The sequence below is a fragment of the Suricata suricatta genome, chromosome 9 (genome assembly GCF_006229205.1).
Source record: "Suricata suricatta isolate VVHF042 chromosome 9, meerkat_22Aug2017_6uvM2_HiC, whole genome shotgun sequence".
Taxonomy (NCBI): domain Eukaryota; kingdom Metazoa; phylum Chordata; class Mammalia; order Carnivora; family Herpestidae; genus Suricata; species Suricata suricatta.
Window position 1 is genome coordinate 124,386,494 of NC_043708.1, and position 11,415 is coordinate 124,397,908.

The 11,415-nt window shown below is 42.9% G+C and overlaps 1 protein-coding gene across 1 annotated transcript; it reads right to left on the reverse strand.

Moving 5' to 3' along the window:
• Nucleotides 1–1,302: 1,302 nt before the first annotated feature.
• ARRDC4 (arrestin domain containing 4) lies at nt 1,303–10,159 on the reverse strand. Its single transcript, XM_029952291.1, has 8 exons — nt 10,109–10,159; nt 9,319–9,425; nt 8,918–9,065; nt 6,584–6,686; nt 5,347–5,603; nt 4,378–4,540; nt 3,648–3,802; nt 1,303–3,288 (listed from the first exon to the last, which is right to left on the reverse strand). Exons 1-8 carry the CDS (start codon nt 10,157–10,159, stop codon nt 3,232–3,234), a joined length of 1,041 nt encoding a protein of 346 aa, XP_029808151.1. The 3' UTR covers nt 1,303–3,231.
• Nucleotides 10,160–11,415: the final 1,256 nt, after the last annotated feature.

An 11,415-nucleotide genomic window follows, 5' to 3' on the forward strand; every position in this document is an offset into this window, starting at 1 on the left:
AATGAAGGTAATGCTCTGTCAACAACCAAAACAGTTTGGGCATATTTACTGTAAACGTCAACCCCATTTCTTCCCAGAATGCTAAAGATGGATTACCTGGGGAAACTGACCCCACTGCTAAAACCAGGCTCTGGACATCCCAGGCTGTCGCCCCGGTGACCGTACACATGTACAAAAGGATCTTAATTTACAACTGCACTTTGTCCTGTGGTATTGACTCCTCCCCCTTTGCCCCCCAGCCCTGTGTCTGTAACAATTCAAGTCAGAATCTTACAAAAAACAAGCAGAAACAAAACCAGCACCTCACAGCGTTCATGTCATCATTTTATTAACAAAAGGAACCCATGGGGTTCAAACCAGAGTACAAAATACAATCTTTGTTTTTTTTCCTGTGGGTTAAATTGTTACATTTTTAATAATAAAAATAAAAAAGCTTTCATAGTTAACTTATCAAAAACAAAACCCCAGCCTATTGAATTTCTTATTGTGCAAAACAAAAACGTCAAAATTAAAGTTTCGCCCATGGAAGGATTTTGTGTCCAAAGATGCACAGTTTCTTTTAAAAAAACTTTTTTTAATGTTTTATTTTTTGAGAGAGAGAGAGAGACAGCTTGAGCAGTGGAGAGTCAGAGAGAGAGGGAGACACAGAATCTGAAGCAGGCTCCAGGCTATGAGCTAGCTGTCAGCACAGAGCCTGAAGCGGGGCTTGAACCCACGAACCGTGAGATCATGACCTGAGCCAAAGCCGGACGCTCAACCGACTGAGCCACCCAGGTGCCCCAAGATGCACATTTTCAATTTCCAATTTCTGCATCAAAAAGAAAATTCTAAGGCCACAGCTTCTTTGCAAATAAGAGAATAAACAAGCAAATAGCAGCTACATTTTTATCTTCATTCCCAAGAATTTCTGTTTCAATGTAGAATTTTCTACATTCAGAAAATAAGGTCTTGATTATAGAAAGGTATGCAGTTTCAACCTACTGCTTAAGGTCGGGTATGCGCATACCAAATCAATAAGGCAAATCACACCTTTTCCCTACTCATTTAAGTGCCACAATCTCAGCTGTGCTTTAATGGTGGGAGCACATCTCCTGATTTCTCGAATACAGGTGACAAAGCCATTCTAGCGGGGTCCAGCTACTTCTTGGCTTTCCACGTGGGGCCACATAGCTAACCTTTCTCTTCCTTCCCACTGTTTTGCTCGATTTCTTTCACTGTGTCTTGGTTATCATGGAGATGGAGTGTGTTGTGACAAGGCATGGAAACTACAAGTTAGAAGTCCAGAAACAGATGAAGATGGTCTTTTTTTTTTTAAGTAAAAACAAAACTGTTTAGACAGCACTGAAATACATGTTACCTGTTTAAAAACACACAAGCAAAACAAGACAAAACAAAAAGCACACACACTAAAAACCAAAGCACAGGGAATAAAGCTCCATGATGATTTCAGAACAACAACTGTAATTGCATGTGATTTCAGACAGTGGCTTAAGGTGAGAAAAGTGAAGATGCTCCCGTGCTTACAAAGAGAGGTATGTCCAGAAGGGTGACAAGTATGCATTTACCTCTGGCGTGTAGAAAAATCCCTGATTGGAGGGCCAGCTAACTCTAAATACAAAACTTAACTTCAGAAAAGAACCTTTACACTTGCGACTGACTACTGACGGGAAAGGAGAGAGGACTCGGTCTGGGGGATGACGTTTGGCCTTCTGCATGGGGAGCACTGAGGTTTCTGGGTGGGACCCCCAGGACATAGAGGAAACCAAAGTACTTGGCTGGTCCCCAATCTCTCCCGTGGGAATCGCTCCCTCCCTCTCAAGTGGTGTCCGGGGATACTCTGGGCTCAGGAAACCAACAGATCAAAGGACAAGCAAGTGAGCATGTGACCCCGAGGAAGAGGGGAATAGAAAGGGGGGGCGGTGTGGGGTGGAGGGGAAAGGAAGAACACTGCTCAGATTTTCAGCAGCAACACAATCTTGTTGGTCGGAATATCCTGAGGTTAAATGATAATAAAATATTGCACCAAAACAATGAAGAAAAAACAATCACAGTTTAAATAGAGTTACTGAAGAATTGGAATAACAACGTCCGGCGTGGTGAGTGCCGTCAGCAGACTGAAGTCTCTGGCAGGAATTTGTACCCTCTTTTGATTCCACATTTATTTCGAAATACCCTTTGGTATACATGTATTAACTTTCGTCTAATGCCGACCTTACAGATTTTTCCCTTGGTCCACCTGCTGATTTAGTGATAGGGGAGAGGAGATTGTGACTGCCAATTAGCAGAAACTCCACGGAAGGCTTATCACGCCTGGAGTTTTAAAAGGATTCTGATAACCCCACTAGAGGTAGGCTAAGAAAGGCTTTTGTTGTTTTGGTTTTTTTTTGTGTGTGTGTTTTTTTTCCTGTGTAGTTATCAAGGCATCCTGAGGATGCAACCTTTTTTCCCCCCTTTCTTTTTCTACAATGACTCAAGGTAAGTAAGACACTGGGAAAATCATCAAACACATACCCTAACAGAGTACTTGAAGGGGGTAAAGAGCACAGCCTTCAACAAAATGTGTTCTCACACCGAAATTCATCTTTCCCCTCTGAATGGACATGCCTTGCAAGGAACTCTTTCTTGGTTTCATAACACTGTCCAGCCAGTTTACAAGAGGAGACTGTACTGCTTCGTTAGGACCTCTTAAAAGATTCTTTCCGGGACTTCAGACATGGGGAGAAATCATGAAGACCCCGGCATGCTGAGGGTCCCTTCATATTTAAAGAGGCTCTTTTTCCTATTTATGCACACCTCTGTGCTGCTACCTTCTTCAAGATCAAGGCTCCCGAGTCCATCGTTCCTTAAAGCTTAGGGTAACTTCTGTTCCATCTGGAGAAACCTTTTTTAAAGGTACGCTCGCCTCGTGTTCCCACTATCCACAGAGATTCTGCTCTCCTGGGTCAAGCACAGGCACTTACTCTCTACCATCAGGACTTCCGGTACATTCTGCGACCTGTCACATCTTCCCGGGATCCTTTAAAGGGGAAACACGACCCTATCGTAAATCTGTGCAATGCATTCTTGTCAGCCACTGGAAAGTTCACACATTCTTTAACTTCTATCCCCTTCAATCTTGATGTCCCTTTATGTTCTTATGCTAATCTTCTCTCCCTCTCTTCCAGAAAGGCAGCAGGGGGAAAGAACCAACATTCTAATCTGATGATGAACACAGTGATTTCTGGAGTTTTTTCAGAGAATGAAGGACACAGGCTGGGTCTCTTCTACATCAGTAGGATGTGGGTCAACCTGCAAAAACAGACCAACCGAGATGACTACCCAGCACTCTACAAAGGATCTTAGTATCTGTTTCTACTTATTGGTGGCTGTAAGCCAAGCCTATTCACAGTGAGTCCCAGCGGGCCACTAAGTTCTCCGCATTCCACGGCCACATCAAACATTCTCAAGGCAATCCACGGCGCTCTACGGACATGCTACAGTTCACTGGGCAACTGCTGCAGAGTGAGGTGATTGGGTCAGGGCTAATCTATCATCACCGGAAAAGTTTTTTAAAAATGTGTGTCCCCAACGAATTAGGAATCAGCAGCAGATATGTACAAAGGCCTGTTTACACACCGCAAGCCAAAGTGCCATTCTGTCTTGCTTACCTCTGAATACAGAGGTGGAGGCTGGAAGCGGAACTCCTGGAGGCAGGCAAACATAGGACAGCACGCTTCTCCCTCACAGTCAGAGGGCTGAGGGTAGGGAGGGACGCGTCGGGAGAGTTCTTCCTCGGATACCACGTCTGCATAATTTGGTGGCGCTAAAACACAAATGGGAGTTGGATCTCAGAAGTTCATGCAAAATCAATTCCATTAATCTCTTCTGAACTCTTACCCAAACCAGCAGTGTAGCTAAATTAGAAATGTAGCTAAAACAATGTTTTTTTTCCTTCTAAGGAGTGAGTTTTCGTGCTTATTACAACAAAACATATTTAATCAATTCTGGTTTTGTGAAATCACTACGAACGTTTATTATGTTCTATTTTGAAAGGTGGATGTTACGGTGCAGGTAAAACAGGTCAAACAGGTCACTTGGATGTAGTTACAGAAAACCCGGAGGACCCTACGCTCACTTGGACCATTTTCACCGTCTTTCTTTTAATACATGGGAATCAGGAGATGGAGACTTGATTGCTGGCTCTGCCATTGGCAGCTCTGCGTCCTGGGGAAGCCAAGCTCACTGCGTCCTTCAGGGAACACTAGTTCCTAATTTTTAGTACTGAGCAGTGTCAGGGCTGTAGTAATGGTCTTCGGAGCACTTCTGGTCTGACCCCGCCCACTCTTAGCCTACTTGTGAACCTCACGCTCCACTCAACTCGCCTCCAACCCCCGTTACCTTCCGGCTGCTCTGGGAGCGTCAGCGTCAGCCAGCTCATGTCCATGCTGAACCGGCTGGCGGTGCTGGAGTTCCGGCTGGCGAAACCGTGATACGGGATCGTGCCAATCACCAGGGGCAGCTCCAGCATCAGTTTTTTAGCACCAGGAATGTGAATATACACCTAATATGGCCAAAAAAAAAAAAGAGAGAGAGAGAGAGAGGCACAAATATAGTAGATGGACCAACTTATTTTTTCACAGAAGCAAATCTCTCTGTTGGCTACCACGGCTCCTAGTACCACTGTGACTCATCCTGACCAAATATAACAAAGAATAAACCAAACGAAGGGCGCACAAAATACAGAGAGTGCTGTGCGACGGGGAACCGCAGCCTTGACGCCCTTCACTGCAAGTGAGCATGGCTCACACATCACAGTACAGAGAACGAAGCACATGCTTTCAACAGAACCAGCCCTTCTTAATGCACCTTAACTCTCTCTGGGTACTTAAATGCCTCGAGGGGATAGCTGAATACAAAGGCCAGTCTTCCTTACTCCAGTGTGTCGGAAGGCTGACCTAAATGACATCCTGCCAGGCTGTAAACTACACGTTCACGGAACATGGCGCCGGTTACTGCTCCACTCTACATATTTTTCATTTTAAGAAAGCACTCTGGAACAGAGGGGAAAGGAGGCAAAAATAAGATAAAAACAGAGCGGGGGACAAACCATAGAGACCCTTAGATACAAAGAACAAACGGAGGGGTGCTGGTGGGGGGCTAAGTGGGGGGGATGGCTAACTGGGTGACGGGAGTTGACAAGGGCATTGCTGGGATGAGCACTGGGCATCGTCTGTAAGTGATGAACCACTAAATTCTAGCCCTGAAACCAACACTACACTGTATGTTAATTAACTTGGATTTAAATTAAAAAGTAAAACATACATAAACTTTAAAAATATATATATATAAAAAATCAGCTCTGCTTACAGCTAGGGAATAGTCTACTCTGATAATGCAGCAGTCCAGGATGGACGGGGTGACCGGCGGGATTTTGAGAGTCTTCCCGTGCCACGTGTCAGTGCCCCCAGAAGCAATGTGGTTTCCCCGCACGTTGGCGACCATGTGCCGGATGCTCTTTGTCCTCCCACTGGCCAAATACGTCTGGGTTTGGAAAATAGCAGCTTTGGGAACAATCAGGCGAGAGGAACAATTCTCTATCTCAGCATAGATGGGAATAGCTTCTCCTAAAAAGGAAACAAAAACACCTTCAGAGACTTTTCAGAAAAGTTCTCCAAACGGTGAACTAGAGCCATTAACCAACTAAAGCTGAAGTGCCACAACGTTACTCCACCACACTGAGTCCTCTGACAGAAAGCTTGTATTGTAAACCTGCGTCAGAGAATTGAGGCATCACTGCGGCTCATGGTAGACGCCGCTTTCTAATTATTGCATTATTTGCTTTACTAATGTGGCAATATTAGATTACCAATTCTAAAGATATGTAAATGGCCAGTATCTATAAAAATTAAGACATATCAAGAAATGGCCCAAGAGTGTATAAAGTACAAAAGATCACTAACGAGCTCACTAGTGCCTATCAAATTAAAATCTGCCCAGCAGGAGAACAAAGACTTTGTTTTTAAGGAGCTAATGTTGAGGCACTGATAAGACGGGGGACGGAGTAGCAAATTTTACATCTGCGTTCTACATCCGCCATCACACCACTCCGTACTGCCTCCGTTTCCAGGTGGCCGAGCCCTGGAGTGGCTCATACGGAAGTGGACCCTGCATAAATGGTCACGCCAATGGCAATCTGACTGCTCCGACTGCTCATGTCCCGCATTCTAGCCCCGCTATGTCAGGATATATATGCCCGGAGTTTCATAAAACAGTGCTCTTCTGAGCCACAGCGCCCTGGACATTCTTCTGCAACTTCAAGTAAAATGCTGGCATTTTCCCATGCTTCTAATTTTACACTTTGTCACTAAAGTGAAAGCACTGAAGTAAAAAAAAAAAAAAAAATGCCAGGAGCTTCACGGGAATCTACTCATCCACTCAAAAATACTTCAATCTCAATTATTTATATGAAAAACAGACAACTGTACTGTTCATGTTTTCAAACAGTATATACTTGGTAAATTACAAAGCACACAACTTAGAATCACTTGCAGTTAGCTAGTAAGTGAATGACTCTTCCGTGTGGACTTTCAAACATTCTGCTTACCGTTACAGTACCCCTTCCTCTCAATTTTGGCACTCAGCGAGACTGGACCGGAAGTGAAAAACCAACAGCCGACCATTTTCTCTTGCGTTTTCAATACAGGCGTCTTGAAAATTTCAAATAATAACATGACTTTAATTAAACTAGTAGAAAACTTGCAGAACTTAAGATGTCATTCTGTATAAAATAACTGTAAAGAAAGGTCTTCCAAAAAAACACATCAACACTTTTATCCTCATGTGACAGACAAGGCAAAATACTAAAACACAGAGTATTAAAAAAAATCATTCTCTTTTTAGGAAAACTAAGGTGAATTCTCAGAATCAAATTAGGTGACACCATCCTGGTTTACCCTGTAAGTCAGCATGTTTCTGGGAAATGATCTAACATCCCTTAGAGTAATAATCAAAAATTGCAGTCATAACTACTAACATGACAGATACTTTTTCTTTCCTTAAAAATTTTTTTTTGATGTTTATTTTTGAGAGAGGGAGAGACAGTGCGTGAGTGGGGCAGGGGCAGCGAGAGAGGAAGACCCAGAATCTGAAGCAGGCTCCAGGCTCCGAGCTGTCAGCACAGAGCCCCATGCGGAGCTGGAATTCACAAACTGCGAGATCGTGACCTGAGCCGAAGTTGGACCCTCAACTGACTGAACCACCCAGGCGCCCTGATACTTTTTCTTTTAAAAACTTTGCGTGTATATTAGGGAAAAGGAGAAATGGTATAAAAATCAATGATCAGAATGTTGTACTTGTTTGGCATCTAAACTGCAGAACAAGCAAACAGCCTTTTTTCCTGAATTCAAAAATGCATTAGTAGGCAGAAATTTCCAGTGTCCTTAACTTAGAATGTTTTTGGGTTTAGTGCAAAGTAAACGCACTGTCTTGGATGCTCAAGGTTACTGAACATAGCAGCTGCTCTCTCTTCTACGGCATCGAGAGAAAGGACCCAAGATTTAAGAGGCTCGGTCTGAAAGATGCACAAACCAAAAGCTCACTGTAAAACTCAAAGCTGCAATATGTTTTACTTATAAAAAGAATATTAAAGGATTACTAGTTTCTCTTTTATGGCAAAAAAAATACAATCTCTTTAAAGCATTTGCCACCACAGTCCCATGGAATAGTTTAGAAGTAGCTAACTTCCCAATAGTTTTAAAAAATACTTCCCAAGTAGATTTTAAAAGTACAAGACATTATTTTTAATTTGCAAAAATAAATAAATAAACAAATAAATAAATAAATAAATAAATAAATAAATTTTTAAAAAGGCAGTCAGTGGATGGGAAGTTACAGCTGTAATGAGTTACCCCAGGTCAGTGGGGTGCTGGCTGTTCTAGGATTTTGGCCACACGGGGTCAAGCGACCAGGGCATAACTGCTGTATTTTCACATTCTAAAAGTGAGCAAACAGTGAAGTCTATTCCATTTTCGTATGAAAAGAGAGCGAAACACCTTTGTAACTCCTGTTTTTTTTCCCCTTTAAAAACACTGGCCAGAAAAAGAAACCCCCAATACTAGACATACATGTTTGGAACATCAGTATCATGATGGAAAGTTTAAATTATCCCAGTATTTTCTAGGAAGTTAAAAAAAAATCATTCATTCATATTTAAATGAAGAAGCACTAGGTCCTCACAGCTATCATGCGAGTACAAGGTATAATTTTATATTATTTTGATAATATGGGTTTAGATAAAAGAATCTAGCTCATTAGCTCCCATCTTGCCTAGTCTGTTGTTACTTATGGCCTAATCTTTCTTATCAGCCTACAGTATTTCTGGTGATTATTAGAAGTTCAATGCTTTAATGTGGCCAAATCTGTCATAAGGAAATGATAAGTGAAAGGCTCCCCACAGCAGCTGCGTGCACTCACTTAATGGTAGAAAATGGCATGCAAAATGGAAGGATACATAGCATAATGGCCTGAGCTTCAATAACAGGCTGAGCTTGATTAATACTCTTCCATAATTACTGTTCCTCAACCTGCTATTATTGAAGAGTTTAGAATACCACAGCCCTGCGAATGTGGCCGCTCTGGTAAAAGTAACCACTCTCTGTGTGTGCATTATTATTATTAAGCCTTATTAATGCATTTCAAGCCTGTATAACTTTTTGGCAAAAGCAGCCCCGCACAACGGAGACATAATCAATAGTATTAACACACACAATTTGTAATTTGCCCGGCCTAGAATCACACATTTATAGTGAATGCCCGTGGGTTACAAGATTCTATCGAAAAGTGACAGGACAGACGACCACTAAACTGGCTCAATGGACATAGCACAATTGGAAGGAAGGAGGAGAGGAGGGAAGGGGGAACAGAAGAAGGAAGGACTTACTAACAACGCTGGTGTGTTGACATCGATGTGACTGATAACCTGCAGTTCCCGCCTCACACTCTGATCAGGGACCTTGGGGCGTTCCACAACGGCTCTCACACAGTACTGAATGCTTCCATATTTCCCGCTGAATGAGGTTACTAAAGGTCTGAAACAAACCAAAGAGATTAACGTGTAAGTCTACCTTCTGGTTAAACACAACTGGGAGAAACCCCTTAAAATGTTGGTTTTGGCCTAAAAAAAAAAAGAAAAAAGAAAAGAGTGTGGACAGGGTACGTCTGTTCAGGAGCTCCGCGAGGCACACGGGTGTAACGGAGTGTCAGAAGGCCCTGGGCACCCACACGTCTGGAGGGGCAGGCTGCAGAGAGAGAAGATCACCAAGATTATAGAGTTTCACTTACTCAGATGGCAGCTGAAAGCTAAATGGAAATTCGTGTTTCCCAGGTTGTAACAAGAGGATGCCTTCGCCTAGAAAAGAAAATACATTTGCACGAAGGTTAGTAGCAGATCAAGAATTTTCACGACCTAAATCGTGTTTTTTTAAAGGAGGTTTTCCTGGCTATAACGTTCAGTGGTCTCCATAAAGTAGATTAAACTGAGATTTAGAAAATTAAAATTTGAATCAGTCTACTAATTTTAATCAATTTCAAACCATATATATGTGTGTGTGTGTATGTATATATCCACATACACATATGTATATCTTCTATCTTTCAAGAGACCAATCACACAAGTAACTACCATAAAGCATCAGAGCCCAGAGTTCCCACATACATATACATGTGAACACATGTGCGTGTATGTACATGTATACATACACATACACACTTACCCTACTCATAAAGTAGCACACATAATACTAACATTACTACTAACATACACCAATACTATGATACTAACATTTAGTATACCATTATGCTAACATGAGATACCAGTATTAAATTGGATTTAAAATGGATTTAGCAGAAAATACATCTGTTTATTTTGGACATGCCATAAAAATCAGATTCTGTATTCCTTGGACAAAAATGGAAAAAGATGAGAAAAATTTTCCTTGGAAAACTATGAATATTGAGTATATGAAACAGCCAAACCAACAGGACAACCTATTAGGCAAGAGTTCCGCATTTACACGTAAGCACCGCCGATGAACAGGTGGCTAGTGTAAGTTCAGCGGGGTCTGCCAAGCACAAGCACGCCTCCTTTCTCCTGCTCTGGGTCCGGGTCGGCCAGCTCCACCATATCGCACACAGAGGCCTTTCCCTGCTGGTCAGAAGGCCAAGTGGCAAGGTGGCTGGACCCTGGGAGGCCAGAGGCTCTGCTGGAGCTCCGATGTACACAGGGTCTGCATGGCTCACGTCCGAAGCCAACTCTGGGGCTGTCATGTGGTTAGACAGCTCTGCAGAGATCCTTATAAGGTCTCCCTTCCTTTTATGCTCATCCGTTCAAATTGAGGACTAAATTCCCTCATCGAGCGTGGCCTGAATCAGACAAAGAAAGCGCAGCACAGAGGAGAACTCTGAGATTTGCCTGTCAGCTGATACTAACAGCAGAGATTTCTACTGTTTCCATTTATTTAAAAAACGAATTAAAGGTCTAGTGAAATGGGATTTTTTTTTTCATTTAATTACTAGAAACAATTCAGTTAAAATTTCTACCTTGTCTTTTTAGAAAACAGGAAGGCACTATTGTCCCATTTAGTTTTCTGAATCTGTCCCGTTTTCAGCGTGTAATACATGAGGGGCAAAGTCAGTAGAGTATTTTCCACTGAAAGTCATTCAGACAGACATACTACACAGATTGGGTGACTTGGGGGCAGAGTGAACAAGTGACAGGAACACGAGGCTATTAAGAGCAGTGACTGAGAGAGTCCCCAAGGCTGAGGTGTGCCCAGTGACACCCTCTAAGCCTCAGCAGGGTCCCGGCAGTGCTCCAGCGCCCGACGCTAGGGAAGCCTCTTCAATTTACTGCTGCTGAGTAAAAGGCTCAAGACCATCCCACTGGCTCCTGACAGAGACAGACTACAGTTCAGATGCATCATCATTAGATTACTAGACATGACCATTCAAGTACTTTACACTGTCTAAAAATGTAGATTTCAGGAGGTCAAAATGTATAGGACTTAGATGTCAGGCACTGTGGATACAAGTAATTGTAATAAAAATTGTCACACAGACCAGGGGAGGAAAGGAGGCCACAGACACACACACCCAAGTAATGACCACAGAGTGGCGGAGCCTGGAGAGGGAGGATGCCTGCCCCGGACCTGAGGGTTGGCGTGGAGATGAGCAAGACAGGGTTTCGGATGAAGGGAACAGCATGAGGCGGAGCACAATGGGCACGTGTGGGGAACAGAGTTACCCCCGATATTCAAAGAGGCTAAGAGCTAAAGTTCTCATCACAGACAAAACAGATCCACACAGGAACTACGTAACATTTAAAATGAAGACTCTCAATCACCTCCATGCATAAATGGGAACAAAAATCAAGAGGTTATA

Bases quoted from the DNA above. Each gene is read 5' to 3' on its own strand.
- ARRDC4 (XM_029952291.1), bottom strand. From the start codon at position 10,159: ATGGTGGAGCTGGCCGACCCGGACCCAGAGCAGGAGAAAGGAGGCGTG. The intron at 3,803-4,377 runs GTAACGGGGGTT...TTTGTGTTTTAG, and splicing joins GCTCCCAGAGCAGCCGGAAG to CGCCACCAAATTATGCAGAC. The intron at 3,289-3,647 runs GTAAGCAAGACA...CTGTTTTTGCAG, and splicing joins CTCCACCTCTGTATTCAGAG to GTTGACCCACATCCTACTGA.